This window comes from Chelon labrosus (assembly GCF_963514085.1).
Source record: "Chelon labrosus genome assembly, chromosome: 11".
Classification (NCBI taxonomy): Eukaryota; Metazoa; Chordata; class Actinopteri; order Mugiliformes; family Mugilidae; genus Chelon; species Chelon labrosus.
In genome coordinates this window covers 1066023-1084132 of record NC_140344.1, presented here as the reverse complement: position 1 = coordinate 1084132, position 18110 = coordinate 1066023, and the positions used below count along the sequence as shown (strand labels likewise).

At 40.8% G+C, this 18110-nt stretch overlaps 1 protein-coding gene across 2 annotated transcripts in view; it reads right to left on the bottom strand.

Moving 5' to 3' along the window:
• Nucleotides 1-939: 939 nt before the first annotated feature.
• The window catches only part of lrp5 (low density lipoprotein receptor-related protein 5), an 84440-nt gene continuing 67269 nt past the window's right edge, over nucleotides 940-18110 (bottom strand). For both annotated transcript variants that reach the window (XM_084555422.1, XM_084555423.1), the window contains 12 exons: nucleotides 14373-14550; nucleotides 13783-13979; nucleotides 13419-13624; nucleotides 13055-13245; nucleotides 9309-9518; nucleotides 8770-8895; nucleotides 5809-6045; nucleotides 5083-5193; nucleotides 4732-4971; nucleotides 4499-4641; nucleotides 4311-4408; nucleotides 940-3848 (listed from right to left, as the gene is read on the bottom strand). In XM_084555422.1, coding sequence (XP_084411548.1) covers nucleotides 3524-3848; nucleotides 4311-4408; nucleotides 4499-4641; nucleotides 4732-4971; nucleotides 5083-5193; nucleotides 5809-6045; nucleotides 8770-8895; nucleotides 9309-9518; nucleotides 13055-13245; nucleotides 13419-13624; nucleotides 13783-13979; nucleotides 14373-14550 — 2262 coding nt within the window. In that variant the 3' untranslated portion in view covers nucleotides 940-3523. The remainder of the gene's footprint in view (nucleotides 3849-4310; nucleotides 4409-4498; nucleotides 4642-4731; nucleotides 4972-5082; nucleotides 5194-5808; nucleotides 6046-8769; nucleotides 8896-9308; nucleotides 9519-13054; nucleotides 13246-13418; nucleotides 13625-13782; nucleotides 13980-14372; nucleotides 14551-18110) is intronic.

The window sequence follows — 18110 nt, the reverse complement described above, 5'->3', positions numbered from 1 at the left end:
TTCTCATAAATTACGACTTTATTCTCATAAATAACGACTTTATTCTCGTAATATATGACTTTATTCTCATAAATAACGACTTTATTCTCGTAATATATGACTTTATTCTCATAAATTATTACTTTATTCTCGAAGTTTGTGATTTTTTTTCCCTTAATGTGGCCCTAATACTCCGTTGTACTGTCAATCTCGCACTCGTCCGTCAATGAACTTTTAAAATATAAACAACATTTATTTAGTTATTTAACTGTTAATCTATTAGTATGATTTGATTTTTTTAAATGACCATATATAATTTTTATATTGGCTAATACTACTGTATATTAAATAAATGATCATTCATTCGACTCAACATCCTGAACCCACATGTCAAACTCAAGGCTCTTAATTGTATCCGGCCTGCAAGATAATATTTTATATCTATCAGAACCAGTGTTGGGCACGTTACTTTTAAAAAGTAGTTAGTTATAGTTATTAGTTACTTCTCCCAAAAAGTAACTGAGTTAGTAACTGAATTACTCTACTCTACTCTACTACTAAGGTAGTGCCTATACTTCCACCTTCAAAACGTCAACGTTACCTCTGAATGTTACGAACTCTCCATTGCTGCAGTCTATCTCTGATCGCTTGTGTAGTACTGCTATACGCGTGTTTGTGTGTAAACAACACCCGCCCAACTGAACACTGCCCTGCCCCTGATTGGATTACCATGAAATCTACCTTAGCCAATCATCAGTTATGGGGCTATTCTAAAATACAGTAGTTTGCTGGCAAAGCTGTTGCCAGTAAATTACTGTAAATTTACGATGAAAAGTTGAACAGTGTAGTATTACAGTAACATTCTATAATTATCATTAAATCTAAATACTATAGATTCAATTACAGTTCAAATACTGTAAATATACAGTAATTTACTGAAAAAATATCATCAGTATCATGTTGTAAATTTACAACAATGAAATACAGTAGTTTGCTGGCGATGCTGCTGCCAGTAAATTACTGTAAATTTACGATGAAAAGTTTAACAGTGTACTGTAGACTGGTAATCAAAATACTGCAACTACTGCTACTGGGACATATTGCTGATGATTACTCTGATTACAAGACCTTGGTTTGTTAAAGTAATGATTTAAACTAGTTACTGGAGGTATCAACATTTATTAGGCTCTACATAATGAGTGAATGAATGATATGCTCAACTCAAAGCAAACAGGGGCAACAAAATTCCTTAAAATAAAACCTTTATTATACAGTATAAAAGGCTTCTGATACAAAAGATATCACAAGTGTAAATTCAACAAAGCATTCTTAGCTGATACAACAAGTTCAGGGTTTTACTGACAAAGTGTAGTGAGGCAAGGCCTTATACATATGTTGTGCTGCTCAGAGAGTACCACTGTCACACTGTATAAATGCTACTTAAGTTACATAAGCGCAAAATCTATCTTGGGCCAGTCACCCGGAATCAAGTGTAATGTCACCTGACAATAGATGAAGAAACCTAAACACTTAAATCAAGTTGCTAGTGTTGACCACCTCCATTAATGCTAGTATACTTATCTACCGGAAACTACACTCTCCTCTAACTCATCCAAACACAGATGAACCTCTTCCAGGCAAAATGGACAAAAACTAGCGCCTCTTGAAAAGAAACATGCAGTAATATTCAACTTGATGTTTGCTAATAGATGTCACAAATACCCATTTCTGACTTCTCATCTGTATCTTACCTGTATCTACATAGCAATGGTTAGGGGTTATCAGAATCAGTAGGTTTCATCCTCTGTGTACCACAGACAGAAATCTTTACAGATTCTTTACTATTTAGTAGGTGTTCAGATATTTGACAAAATGCAGCACAGATCCATTTGAGGGTAATACAATATTAATAGTGTGAGACAAAGCTTCGGCTTTGCAGTGTTTCTGCGGGAATGTATGTGTAGGGAAGCATACCAAAGACAAAACAGTCACAGCAGGTTTTACTTGTTGGATTCACTGGAATGGAGTCGAGGAACTGCACAAGCAAAACCCAGAAAACTCTGCTTAATTTTTTTTCTCTTCACACTGATTGTTAGTATGTTGACTGTGTAGACTATAAGCAGAAGTAGTGTTTTTAGTCAGATTTCTTTGAGTTTGGGGAATATTCACCTGAAGCATTCTGAGACCTTCAGTTTATGCTGAAACAGCTCTGAAGAGCTTATCTTTGCCGGGAACTCTTTATAGAATCCACTTTTCTATGTCCAAAAGGTTTCCTTCAAGCCAAACACTGCAACTGACATGGGTGCATACATAATGATCATCACATAAACAAAAATACAAACAACAAAAATTGTTATAAGAATACTTTGTTATTAATTATAAAATGGCTTCATATCTATTGTCAGTATGAGAGTGGTAATTTTGAACTTTCTGTATAATCATAGTAATTGATATAGTATGTACACATAGCAGCAAACATACTTTTGGTAAACAGGACTGTAAAAGTAAAGAAAAGGTGAAGTAAGATGTTAAGATTCACAATAAAAAGTATTTACTTCTCACAACACAACCATTCACTTCAACACACATATGCACAATTGTTTTGCATGTTGTTAATCATTGGTATGCTGTTGTCAGATTAAAAGGGAACTGTTGGCAGACTTGTCTTTGTCTCTTCATCGAGTTGAGGTAGCTCCACCTCTTCAAAAGGTGTTCAGATAAAACTTGAAACTTGGAGAGGGACATAATTTCAACATTGTGATCAGATTTCATACGTAGTATTTTCCATCCATCAACTCATTCATAACTGTACACATTCATTCAGTTATCAGATTTGTCTAATTTCTTACATCCAGCAAACATTCACATATGCCTATGTACATAGCTATCCAACCATATTATAGTCTCATTCACTAGTCCCTTCACTCATCCCACTGTCATTTGTTTTATGTGAAGCTGTGGATCAGCCTGCATAAACAAAATATGAAAAATAATTCCAATGATTTATGATTGTTCATATTATTTTAACCCTTTATACAATCCTGCTGCTGTCAGTCAAAAAGACCCCTTTAAGGAAGGAGGAGACAAATGCTGTGAAGCTGGGTCTTGTTGCACTGGATTTGTGGTTTTCAACGCCAGTGTCCACTAATGACTTGTCACTGTGTTCAGTGAACATGCTGGAGAGTTAAGGATTTAGCATGAGGATTTAATACCTGTTTAGAAAAATGGAAAACTTTTTGTAATCAAGAAGTGGCCCAGCAAAGGATGTATTTTTCAGTCCCTAGCTGCTGGCTATATTTATTCATCATCTTCTTTTTATGCTCTGAGGCAAGGCAGGGAGGCCACAAAACCTTCAACATGGCACAGGTGAGTCAATGTTCAAGTAGGACACTTGGACAACAGATGCAGGATTGATTACATAACGAGTGGATGCTGGCACATACAGTAAGTTCGTTGTTTGTTAATGTGGGCCAGATAAGGGGAGTTCTTGTAGCAAGTTGACTTCATTTCTTTTTTCCTCATAGTGATCCCAGGCAATTGGGGGTCATGAGGAATCGGTGCAGGGAGATGGAGGTGGGGGGCACAGGTGGAAGTAGGAGCGCTCAGTGGAAGGGGATGGGGGGCAGCTCTCCTCAGCTGACATGTACTGGGAGCGGGGAGTAGGGGGTGGAGGATATGGGTCAGAGTCTGAGTTTAGGTCCATGTAGTACTTGTTGTGCTTGCCATGGCTGCCATGGCCCGAGGCCTTCCAGCGACCCGCTGACACCGCCAGCCCAGCTGGCAGGTGGTGAGGGGTGCAGTCGCTGTCGCAAACGTCAGTGCTGCAGGGTGTGGTAGGTGGGGCGGCGCCATGGACTGAGTGGTAAGGTCTGTTTGGGAGGAGACATAGATTTAGTTTTTTTTTTTTTTTTTTGTTTCATCATTTACTGAGATAACGTGAAATACAAAATTATGGATCATATTTAGTCTCCTTTCTAGGTATTAAAATAACTTAGTGACATGGCTCCAACCACCAACATATGAAATTGTGAAAATATGCTTTGGACATTCACAATGTCATTGACACATCTCCTCAGACCTCATGTGCTAAAAGAATATGAAGCATTCAATTAAGTAAACAGAATTTGCAAAATGGATTTTAACTCAAATCATCAATTATTTAACAAACATGACAAATATAAACATATAAAAAAAACAGAAGCCCCTTGGTAAAGGTGCTGCCTTATAGCAAAAATAGTAAGTACAGATAGTGAAATATAGACAATGAAAGATAGAGACTTCCAGGTCAGACTATGAGATGCATATGGTCAATAAGACTGTGCGTGTGTGACCTGTATGATCTGGTAGTGGATGGACTGTTGGAAGAATAGAATATCTCTGTGTTGTAGAGAGAGCGATCAGTGGCCGGTGATGGAGGAGGGTTCAGGATCTACAATGAGAAAAAAATCTTGTGTTATCTGACTGGAAAAGAAACAACAAACCTCGTGCATTTCCGTAGAGAAGAACAGTGAATGAGTACCTGGGGGTAGAAGGCTCCCTTGGTAGATGATGAACTACTGGATGAAGCTCCAGTCACATGGTTTCTGTCGTAGAGAGGTGCTCCACTACTGCTACTACCCATCAGACTAACTGAACTCATCATGGACTTTCCACAGGAAATACCTGCACGCAGTCATTCACATTTTACGAATACAAATATATGTTGCATTTAAACAATATTGTGCACCACTGCTGCTGTGTGTCTGGGCTTACCTTGGAAGGTGCCATGCTGAGAGCTTCCAGGGGTGATGAAGTTGAGGGGCACATGAGGTGTCCCACTGATGTATTCATGAGGAAAATTCCCACTTGGCCCCTTGTAACGTCGACAAACCACCCGCTGGCAGACAAAGTAAGCACCCCCAATGACAAAGACAAGCAGGATGATGGCAATGACTGGACCAACAGTGTTAGGGCCAGTGTTAGGGATGCCACTAGAGGGAGGAGACACATACTCTACACATGGAACAGAAAATTAAAAGAATGATACAGAGTCAGCAATGAGCTGAGGAAAAACAAATAAGATGACTTTTGTTATTTCTACTTTATGAATATTTAACATTTTACCACAGGCAAGCTCATCTGATCCATCAGGACAGTCAGAGTAATTGTCACACTGTTGTTTCTTAGCGATACACTGGTTGTCACCACAGCGGAACTGGTTGGGAGGGCATATTGCTGTACAGAAGGATAAAAAACAGATTGAGATTCCTGTCTGATTCTTTGCAATAACAAGGCCTTATGTGGCAACAGGTTTAATAGAAACCCTACATTTTGGTTTAAAAAGTACTCAGGTGTTTTAGGTAAAACACTTAATTACAACAGCCTCAATATTCAGCAAAACGTAGGTAAAGTGTTGAAAATAAAATAACTCATTAGCCAGGCAGAAAGGCCCATTTGTGTGATGTCATTTTATATCATTATATTATTGGATTAGTAAATTGTATTGCTGAATCAACATTTGAGCAGCCTTTTAATGTTGATGAAGGTAGGGCTAACTTATCTACTTTATATACTACTCTGTAGTTTCATTGTTTGCAGAAACAAATGTGAAATTTATATGCTCAGGTCTATACAATCCTAATAAAAAGAGAAACTTCATTATGAAGACTTTAATGGTTACACTTGTCTAAATTCAGAATATAAATTCATGTTATTTTATGAATCTGTTGTGGGCATGGTAAAACTGTGGTGCTGCATAAAAGACAACTCAACAGCAAACATTTCTCTGTCAGCATACTTCAGTATAGCTGCCAACAGCTGCACTTCAACTAAGCTATTATGTAAACCTACTTTCACATTCCTGCTCATCAGAGTGATCGGCACAGTCAAGTTCACCATTGCAGCGCTTTTGAGCATCAATGCAGCCTCCTTTGTCACACTGGAACTGGGAGGTGGAGCAGATGGGACAATTGTCCTCATCACTGCTGTCGTCACATTCGGGGAAGCCATCACAGTGCCAAGCCATAGGAATACAGTCAATCTCCCCTGTGGAGCAGGTGAACTGCTCTGTGGAACAGGTAGGAGGCTCTGATAGAGGAGAAATACGTTGTTCAGTAAAAAAAAAAGTTGTCCTGATAGAACATCTCTGACCACTGTTTGATTATTGTACCAGCTGGGAAACTGAAGGGACTTGACAAAAGATGGACAAGCTTTTTCTATTGTGAAGATCCCTCCCACTCTCTTCCTTATTTGATGCTGGCTTTCAGGTGGAGCTGGGAGGGTTTGCTGCATGTACCTGCCCATGTGGGCTTGGTCTCTAGAAGGGCATAAAAGACGGCCCTTCTCAGTGTCTCCCAGGCCTACTCCAGCCTCCTCAGCCTGTTCCTTCGTTTGGTTTGTTGTACCCTACATGCATCACATCATGCTTAGACCCATCCAGTCATGGCTGACATTACTGTCTCTTCTGATTTACTCATCACACTAATTTTCTTAGTATCATAATTTTGATTGATTTGGATAAACTAATTTGATGGTTAACTCTGCGTGTGGCCTCCCTCTTTGTTGCTGACCTTGAGCCTCGCGGTAACACTATGTAACCTGAACATTCTGTACCAGGCAGAGTATACACACAGTATATTTACTTGACATTGTGTCTTGGGTCATTAATGAACTTATTTAACGCCGGTAGTCTCTGTTGGTTTCTTTCTACGTCCCTTTTACATTAAGCTGTTGTTTTCCTCTAAAATGAAGCAACTACATGTTTTGATCCAAAGTTACAGATGTGCCAGATTGACCCATAAGCATTGTAGTGTGACTATCTGAACTAACTTAGTCACTGAAAGGGGAAAGCAGGGCTCTGTCTGACACGCTGCGTCCAAAAAGGAAACATGATACCGTCACTGCAATTTAAGGATGTTTATTTGAATCCTTTTAGATAACATATACCTTTTGTTATGCAGATGGATTGAAGTACTAAACTATAAGACAGTGAGGCCCCGTTTACACGAAGGGAAGACGCAGATATTTCCCTGTGGTTTGGCCTCTCATTTACACGAAAACCCCGTTTTTATCACAGAAAACAATTATTTCTAAAAACTCCGGCCAAAGTGGAGATTTCTGATAACGCCGGTTATGTGTTGCCGTGTCAACTGGGAGAAACGGGGTTTTAGGTTCTCAAACGTCACATTATGCGCCAGAAAATGCTTAACGTCATGTGACCTCGCGCCATGTTTGCTGTTTTGAAAGGAACAGGAAGTCGCTCGTGTTATTCGTTGGTGTCGATTCTGAGGATTTTGATTGGCTTGCATGGCTTTATTCTTTTCCCTATACTGCTGCCCATAGGTTTGGCATAGTTATTATGGCGCTCGACGGCGTATTTATGCGGGTTGATGTAAATGACAAGTTTTTTGAAAACGATGTTGTGTGCACAATGTTATTATTGAAAACGGAGGGGAGGAAACATTCGTTTCTCTAAATACCCAGCTATGTGTAAATGTGGCCTTACTCAAGCGGCCAACAGAAATATCGGCACCCTACCTCACCCTCACTCTGTGTCAAACAAACAAATTCACAGGCAGGTCCAGGTGATATTCATCATGCAATCATTCAAACCTAGTCACACCCACACACACATCCAGCCACACCCACTACCCCTGGTGACAAGTGAGAAATACATCCCTGCCTCTACAAGCATAATAGTGTTATCAGAAGGCCATGTATCATGTTTCCTTTCACAGAAGAACAATAAAAGGCTCCTGTTCATGCAGCGTTTCTATTGCATTTTGCTGCATTCTTTACAAAAGAGTTGTGTTAAATAGTACTTAATACAGACAAATGTTACTGTGTGAAACACTGAGACATAATTTAGTCTTGTTTACAATTCCTTCTGCATTTCGCAGCATATCATTTAATTAAAATTACCAAATAATTTGTGCTATTTACCTTACAGTTAAACAACAACTGGGTAGGCTAACTGACCATAATGCAAAACTCCTAATTTAATAAGACAAATGCATTGGGAGATGGGACATCATGCATGATTTAATTTCTGCAACACGTAAACTGCACAGACAAATAGCCAGGTCCTGGTAGTTATACAGCATGGTAGGTGTTTACAAAACACTATGTACTAACTGACAGCCGGTGCGGCTGTGGCTCAGTAGGTAAAGTTGGTTGTCCACGAACCAGAGGGTTAGATCCCCGGAATGTGCCACATGCTTAAGTGTCCCTGAGCAAGACACTGAACCCCCAGCTACTCTGTGTGATAATGTGTGTGCTTGTGTGAGCAAATGGGTAGATTCGTCTGTAACTGTAAAGCGCTTTGAGCAACTCTAACAAACAGCAAGACAAACGTTCATCTTTATTTATTTTTACTTTATATTTGCAACATACCCTCAGTTCAGCGGCACACATCCACAGCCACGCACAACTTCAACAACAACTCCAGACTACCATCTTTCTTAAAGAGACAGTGCTATTTTTCTAAAGGTGCATTTTTTCCTGATAAAAATAAAAACAAAGATGGATAGAGCTTTTAACACTGTAGCAACAATTAATATGACTATATATATAGAGAGAGAGACACACACACACACACACACACACACACACACACACACACACACACACACACACACACACACACACACACACACACACACACACGGGTAGATCACTTTGACTTGGTCATTGTAAAAGTAGCTCGCAAGCCAAACAAGTGTGGGCACCCCTGATGTATTGTGTCTTGCCCCTCTTTACACAACAACGAATGGGAATAAAAGCACTTTGCTGTTGGTGTGGTGTGTTGTTTACCTCCACAGTGCAGTAGGTCTTGTAGTAACACCAGGTGCATTGGACAGGAGCAACGAGGTGTTCCGTCACCCTTTGCAATACAGATGTGAGAACAGCCACCATTGTCATGGTAACAAGGATGGAATGCTGAAGAGAAGAAACAGTCATTACTATTAAAGATTTAAGGGGAAATTTTGGTTTAATGGCTATCATCTGCTTATAGGTAGCAAAAAAAAAAACTAAAATGTCAGTCAGTATTTTGACTGTTTGAATCATTAATGAGGAACTTATCTAGTCAGTGTATTAACTACAGTAGATGGCAGCCGGTAATTGGAGAACCAGGGCAGTATCGGCACGGAAGCCAAGCCATTAAGTGTGTCCATCAATTGTAGATTATGCACTAACTATGGATAAGTATCTCATACAACCGGATTTCAAAAAAGCTTAACTCTTTGATGCACAAACAAATGCAAAGCACAAATGCCCTGTATTACTATATGATGTTACTAGGAGTTAATCAATATACTGTATATTGGCGTAAATGAGACAGAGGTCTGTACCAAACTCCTGCGTGTCCATTGCTTCCACAGCATGGATGGAGGTCAGGTATGATATCCGTCCTTGAATGCGTGTGCGTCCATCTCCGGTCAGTTTGTCTACCCTTTCTATCATCTGCTGCTGTCGGTCAATCCAGTAAAGATGATCTCCTAGAACGGTCAACCCCACTGGCTGAAGAATGTTGGAATCCTGGAGGACAATACGATTGGCTCCTGGGAAATTCAGAATGATGTCATAAGAATATGAAAGTAATAAATTATTACCAAGGCTGGTTGTTTGAAGCATAAGCATGCTTTATCGTTGCCATTTACACATCGACATTGCTGCGTATAAGGGACATGCTTAAAGCTTTATTTGTTGTTTCTAGTGTTGAGATAAGATAATCCTTTATTTACCCACAGTCAATAAATCATATCAATAAACATATTCAATCAAATACATTATACATTATTACATATTTCTAGAGTTGTGGTAACATTAAATGAAACCAATGTATATATTTTTGTACTGTTAAATTCTTCTTGATTTAATTGCAATGGCTATGATGCTGTGTTGTAGAATGCGCCAAAGTAGGCTTTGTTTGTGTCAGTGAAATATTCTTAGAGACACGCACTGCACTTGTAAGCAGTTAGGAAGAGCAGGCCTTTTAGGTGTAGTGCAAAAGGGAATTTGTGCCTCTGGTCTCTGATCAACAAATAATATGAATCTTGGCAGAACTGGGCCCTCATTAAATTATGGAATAATTAATAAAAAAAAAAAATTAAAATAGGCCTATTTGTGGAACAAATAAGTAATATTTGAGTTACGTAAAAGCTTTTTATTTGTTTTCTTCCTAATTGTCTTTGAATTAGTGGTCAAGAACCCCCCCACCCCCAACACAAAAATGGTTTGGCCACTGATCAAAATTTGATGTTGCTATTTGATTAGAAGTTCAGTACACTCAAAATGTCCGGTCAGCACTAGTCCGGTGCTCGGAAAAGGAAAGAAAAGAGAAGAGGAGAAGAAGAAAATAGAGGCCTTAAAGATTTTCTTAACAAATATTTAAAAAAAGGTGGTGACGGTGAAGCTGGGACTAGTAAAGTGAACGTAGAGCAAGGTTAGAAACAGCGCAGCCAACGTTTACCAGCCTTGTAACGTAACCTAACAGGCTAGCTCTAATGCTAACTTCCATTAGCTTGTATAAACGCCTGACACAACACGTTATCTTTGACAGAAACAGTTGAGTTTGGTAGCTCCGTCAGAGAGGAGAGAGATCCGGCTGCAGTCAGGTGACAGAGAGAGTGATGCGGGAGGGGCCCACTATCCCGGAGTGGAGGGACAGAGTCAGACTACTGGTGAGAGAGAAGAGAGAGAGTCACAGTGGAGCAGGAGGGGTCCGCTGGCCATTATTGTCAATCCCTGTCACTTGTCTTTTGCAGAGGGAGATGTGAGGAGAGCAGAGGAAGAGCAGAGGAGAAGAGCAGGAGAGGAAGAGTAGAGAGGAAGAGGAGAGGGAGAGGAGAGGAACAGGAGAGGAAGAACAGAGGAGAGGAAGAGCAAGGGAAAAGGAGAGATCTGGCCAGGTGTATAATCACAGGCAGCTCTTAACCACATAATGTGTGATGCATTGATTTTTTGTGTGTCTGTAATGGCTCTTGGGAATGACTATGAATTACAAAAAAAATGTATGACCAAATAATTTCTCTACTTAAATTATCACGTGTATGATAAAATATTTTTTCAATATTCTGTGTGTGTAACTTTTCCCAAAATGGTAGTATAATGATGATGGTTGTGTAATGTTTTTCTGTCACTTTAGGCAAATGGCATGGGCTTAACTAGGCAGAGGAAAGTGAAAGTGCTTGTGGAACTAGGAAAAGGGCACTGAATATGTCTCTTCCTAGCTGGCCCCATCCTCTTACCTATCTTTCTCTCTTCACTCTCGTAAATCTTCAAATCATATCTCTCTCTCTAAACTCTCCAAACTATCTCCAATCTATCAAAACGCTATCCAAACTCTGAATTGACTGCAATGATTTGCAAATGCGTGTGGAGATTTGTCCGTGTGCCTCCGTAGCTATACAGCTACATACCACCAGTGGGCGCTAGGCTAGCACCCAATGATATTAGCTACCGGCTACCTGGGCTGGCTGGTACCATAGACTGTATGGCTGGGACGAACAGTGGTCCCGATCCCGATGCAATGGAGGCTGGATGTCGTGCTGTAACTACATAACAGGGCTCTCTCACATTAAAATAAGCTAATCCTCCTGGGCTTCCACTTCCAGCTCTTCCTTGACGTGTGCACGCATTTACGGCGCTACTATTTCACCTGGCGACTAGAAATACTATTTTGTCCCATCGATTTGCTGATAGGTCGCTGATTCAAGCAGAGGAGTCTGCTTTCGCCTCATCCATTCGTAGATTACTAATTTTAAACAGTCTATGTTAATAATGTGCGGCGAATTTTATCACTTCTCAGCGTGGCGTGTGAGCTTGTGAACTTATTGCAATGTGTGTGTCTCATTCGAGAGCCCTGTTATGTAGTTACAGCATGACATCCATTGCATCGGGATCGGTACCACTGTTCGTCCCAGCCATACAGTCTGTGGCATAGACATATGGTACCAGCCAGCCCAGGTAGCCGGTAGCTAGCCTAGCGCCCACTGGTGGTATGTAGCTGTATAGCTACGGAGGCACACAGACAAATCTCCACACGCATTTGCAGATCTGGCGCGGCAGAAGTGTAGCAAAAGTCACGTGTAAGAACACATCCAATGGAGAGGTCAGATCACATATTTATAGATCCGTCTACGCATACAGATCAATGTACGCATTTGCGGAATTGTTTTTTTTTTTTTTTTTTTTTACACATTTGCAAATCTGGTTACACACATTTTTTTTTACACATTTGCTAAACTGGTTACACACACACATTTTTTTTTTTTTACACATTTGCAAATAGTTTTGCTACAATAATGGCCCCATATATAACGCTTTATGTTGATTACAGTTAAAAGAGAATGATGTATTTGTATCCTTATGTATTTTGTTTCATTACAATGTTACCTATTTTTCTTTAGATAAAACCAGCATCAATTGCCTCCATCCTCGCCAGAAATAAACCCAGTTAAACCAGATCTTACAGTGTCTCACTGTGCCTGACCGCACAACTGTAGTGTTGACAACTTTCCTGGTACCCACCAACAATACGTAATACAGTTCGAGATGAGCTATCAAATATAGATTTTTTTTTTTTTTTTTTTTAGTTCTCCATTTTTTTATTGTTGATTTTAGCTTTTTGTTATACGTTATGTATGGTGTCGAGTGCCTGTACAAATTTCCCAGTTTGGGATTAATAAAGCATCTATCTATATAAAATACCTTCCATAAATGTCAGTTTTTGGTCATATATTCAAAGTAGATGATGTGCATCTACTGAGAGTCAGAATCACAGTAAGAATGCCTTTATTGTCCTTGCACGCAGTACAACGTGAGTGAGGTCTTATTTAATTCCACACATACTGTATCTCAATCTAAAGACAATCTTCAGTCTGCTTGTAAACACAGGGGTTACAGCCAAGCTACCTTTTAAATTAAACTCTTTTAATTAGACCATTTAATTGGTCATAAAAGATGACTGTAAAAATAGCAAAGTCATTTAGTATTTATTGTGATATGGTGTTCATATGCTACATTTCTTGTGAGACTACTCTTTATACTTTTAAAACAAAAGGTACACATTAATTATTTGTTTGTAAGAACTCACCTGTCAGGTCACTGCTCTCAATGCGTTTGAGGTCAGCATCGACCCAGAACAGTTTCCCCAGCTTATTGTCCAGAGCCAGGGCTACTGGTCTAATTAAACCAGTAGTGAACAAAGACTCTCTCTCTGTCCCATCCAGACTGGCTCCTTCAATCTTAGCTGAACGCTCCTGCACTGTAGTGAAATACATGTACCTGTAAAAGGGGATACATGTTTATGTAGGCCACAGCAATGGCTCTCTGGTTCTATGAGCTTCCAGTAAGTTAAGTTATACAATTCTAATCAAATACACAGTAGATATCACTCATCATGTAAGATAAATCATCATTTATTTGGTGGAGCCACTAAAATAAAAATTTTTTTTTACCCTTTCTCTGCATTGACAACAATGGACCTTGGCTTGTCTGTATCATCTTTGATAACCACACCCACACTGTGACCATCCATCCTCTGCAGGTTGATGGTGTTGGTTGTTTCACAGGTCCAATAAATGTGACGACTGTAGGGATCCAGACTTAGGTCATGAAGCTGATTGTCCAGCGATTGAGCTGTACTGCTCAATATTACAGAAGACTGGAGACAAGCACATGGTCACAGAATTGATGCATTTTAATATATACTCAAAGTCATGTGAAAATTTACTGTTTGATACATGTTTGCACCTGCTTCCACCCACAGGCGCCTGTATAAGTCTCATATGCTGTAAGTGTGTGTATCAGGGGAATTCTTACCATGGCTCCATCATCTCTGGCACGCCGTATGTTGTGTCGCCCATCCAGCCAGTACACTAGCCTGTCTACTGGGTCGTAGTTGACAGCTCGGACATTTTTCAGGACATGTATAGGCAGGATGATGTCAGGACTCTGCTCTCCTAAAACCATCCTGCTGATACTGACCTTCTGACTGAAGAGTAAGAAACTAGAAGGAGCTGCAGACAGAGAGGCCGAGGATCAGGGTAGAAATTGTGAGGGGACCCCATTTTCACCAGCCCATCATAATAGCTGAAATCATTGAAGTTATCTAAGGGGCAAGGCCATCTCTCTCACTCACTCACTCACTCACTCACTCACTCACTCACTCACTCACTCACTCACCTCAAGCATTTGGAAATAATCATTGAACGTGCTCAGTCTATTAGTCAACGAGAATGAGAGGATGAATATGTTCTTGTACCGGTGGGATTACTAAAAGACAGACCCATTAATTCAATAATAATATTAATTAATTATTTATTTTATTATAAGGGCTTGTTAATGATTTACATTTATGGTCAGTCTTGGGAGTCAACCCAGTGGCCTTTCATTTTCAGCTCTGTACTTACAGCTACAGTTTCGTTGATCAGGATTCAAGGTGTAATGGGAGGCACACCGGCACTGAGCTCCAGCGGGCGTGGCCAGGCAGAGGTGGGCACAGTTGCCATTGTTATGCGAACACTCATTGGTGCCACGCTGACGGGAGGAGTGGAACACAAGGATGTCCAGCATCAGCTCCAGCTGGCCCTGAGATAGCCCAATGATGTGACAGTTGTAAACAGCATTAGTTTTCTGAATATATTGTGATTGATAATTTTAATGTCAGATAACAAACTCACAAGCACCTTCCCCAGATTTTAATTTAAGTTTCTTAAAAAACATATTATAAGTAGGGGTGTGCCATCTAAGGCACCTCACAATTCGTTTCGATTACGACTCAGATTACGATTCGATTATTCAACAATTATTCAACGATTATCACGACTATTGCGATTATCATGATTTTCGCTGCATCTTTTCCCCCATTCAGGATTTCTATTTTTCTCACTCTGTGGCTACTTCATACTTTGAAACAAGGTATTTGTCAGCATCCATTAATTAAAGTAACCACACAAATTTATCTCCATTATCTTTTATTTAGAGAAAACCACCAAATGATCCAACATATTTTCCAATTAGGAACCAACAAGAAAATAGTGTGTCTTTAGCGGCGGCCTATACAGCAAAAAGCTGCTCGGGAAATATTCGGTTAACGCGACCTCTGCTCTTGATGGTGGTCTGTTGCCGCTGTAAATTAAAAAAAAAACTTAAAAGTAGCAATAGAAAACTAGGAGAACTACTAGAAAAGACAGTGAAATGAAAGATAAGAGTTTTATTAAAAATACTTGTCCCCCGCCCCCCACCTCTGAAATCAAAATTCCGTCCGTGCTGCCAGTCAAACAACACACAAGCAACAACAGACCATCATCAAGAGTAAGGGTCGCGTTAACCAAATATTTTCCGTCATTGGTTAAGAGTCGGTCAAGTTTCGTTTATCTGCCGGCCGAGTGACTGTCTGCTGACTCTCGGTTAAGCAGGGATCCACAAGCAGCGGGGTTATGAGTCCGTTAAGTTTCGTTTCTCTGTGTATTGTGCGTAAGTGAGTGAGTGGCTGAGTACTTTAGTTTGCTAGTGGTCAAGTCGGGTAGTACGTTTTGTTGTTAGATGTAATGTTTGGATGGTGCCATTTATATACCAATCAAACGTGGTAGGACTCAACTGAGCCGGTTAAATAGATGTCTAGATGATTCTTGAGCAGTGTTGGGTAAGTTACTTCAAAAACGTGATATATTCTGTATTACTTGTTACTGTCATTTCAAAGTAATTCTTTACATTATAATATTACTGTCTCTGAATTGTAAGGCATTACACTACTACTGCATTACTTTTAAGTTACTTTCACCAAAATAACTCCAAATATATATATACTTATTCTAAATGTATCCTATTATGCTCCTAGGCTTAAGGCTAACAACAGAAGAATCTAATAGGTGCAGTTAGGGGCGATTCTAGGGTCAGATCTTTAGGGGTGCTGAGCACCCCCCACCAAAGACTGGAAAGACAACAATAAATGAGAGAACACATCTTCCTTTAATGTCAAACTACTGTGTCACAAAGCTATCATTTGGTTTAAAAAATAAAGAAAAGAAATTGCATTTAAATGAGAAGATGAGGTAGGAACAATAAATGCAAAACAAACTTAAGGTCAATAAACGTCAAAAAAGCAACCCCTAGCAAGCTAACCTCCTGACTACCAGAAAAAAAATATTATCCAATCACAATTTTTTTTTAATTCCCCAATCTTTGTAAGGTAATAAGAATGCTGAAAAAAAAATTAAATAAGTTTTTAGTTTAATTTATTTTTAAGATTTCATATAACTGATGGATGACATTTTCCTTAATGAGAAAGAAAAAGGTACCAAAGCCACACTCCTTTACATTTGTTATCATTGCAAAAGCTGTAAATGTCCTCTGTAGACAGGCAGTATTAGTCTTAAACCTTGGCTTTAACATCAACACATATGCACAAACCAAAAGCTTAATAGAAACAGTGGACAGTGGTTGACTGACAACCTGCACTATTAGCTTACCAGAGAGAGAAAAAAAACGTCAGCTAGTAAACTCCTACTGAACAATAACAACGAGTCAAAGATGCAGTTACAGGCCTGCTTTGACTGCACTGATTGGAGCGTCTTTGAAGCTGCAGCCTCATACCTGGATGAACTGACTGACACTGTGACATCTTACATTGGCTTTTGTGAGGACATGCAGACGAAAACCTTCTGCGCGTTCAACAACAACAAACTATGGTTCACTGCAGAACTGAGACGACTACGCCAGGACTCCAAGGAGGAGGCCTACAGGAGTGGGGATCGGGACCTGTACAAGCAGGCCAGGAACAAGCTGACAAAGGAGATCAAGGCTGCAAAGAGGAACTACACTGAAAAGCTGAAGGACCGTTTTTCTGCCAACGACTCTTCTGCAGTTCGGAAAGGCCTGCAGACCATTACCAACTACAGGAGACCATCCCCCACCCTGTGGGGAGCCCCCGCCTGGCAGAGGACCTCAGTGATTTCTACTCCAGGTTTGAAAGTACTTTCACACCTTTCACTTCCCCCACCTTCTCCATCACAAAAGTTCTAGCCGCACCCCAAACCACCCCCGTACCCAGCCCCCTGCCTGCACTGACGATCTGCGAACAGGATGTGCGTCAACTCTTTCAGAGACAGAGGATTAGGAAGTGTCTCCGTCCTGCCTGAAAGTCTGTGCTGACCAGCTGGCTCCCATCTTCACCCAGATCTTCAACAACTCCCTGGAGCTGTGCGAGGTCCCCTCCTGCCTCAAACGCTCCACCATCATCCCGGTTCCCAAGAAGTCCCCTGTCACTGGATTAAACGACTACAGACCAGTCGCCCTGACATCTGTGGTCATGAAATCCTTTGAACGACTGGTGCTGGCCCATCTGAAGGACATCACAGATCCCCTGCTAGACCCCCTGCAGTTTGCCTACAGAGCAAACAGCTCAGTAGATGACGCAGTCAACATGGCTCTCCACTACATCCTGCACCAACTAGACTCTGCAAGGACCTACGCACGGGTCCTATTTGTGGACTTCAGCTCTGCGTTCAACACCATCGTCCCGGAGCTCCTCCACCATAAACTGTCCCAGCTCACTGTGCCCCCCTCCATCTGTCAGTGGATTACCAGTTTCCTGACTGACAGGAGGCAGCAGGTGAAACTGGGTAACTTCACATCCAGCACCCGGTCCCTCAGCATTGGCGCCCCCCAGGGATGCGTTCTCTCCCCACTGCTTTTCTCCCTTTACACTACTGACTGCACCTCAAGGGACCCTTCTGTGAAACTCCTGAAGTTTGCAAACGACACCACCGTCATTGGACTCATCCAGGACGGCGGCGAGTCTGCATACAGAAGGGAAGTGGAACAGCTGGTCCTCTGGTGCAGTCAGAACCACCTGGCGCTAAACCCGCTCAAAACTGTTGAGATGACAGTGGACTTCAGGAAGAGACCCCCATCAACCCCTCCTCTCACAATCCTCAACAGGACAGTCCCTACAGTAGAGTCATTCAGGTTCCTAGGGTCCACATTTTCACAGGACCTGAAGTGGACCTCCCACATAGACTCTGTAAGGAAGAAGGCCCAGCGGAGGCTGTACTTTCTGCGTCAGCTCAGGAAGATCAACCTGCCTCAGGAGCTGCTGAGCATCTTTTACACTGCAATAGTCCAGTCTTTCCTGGCCACGTCAATCA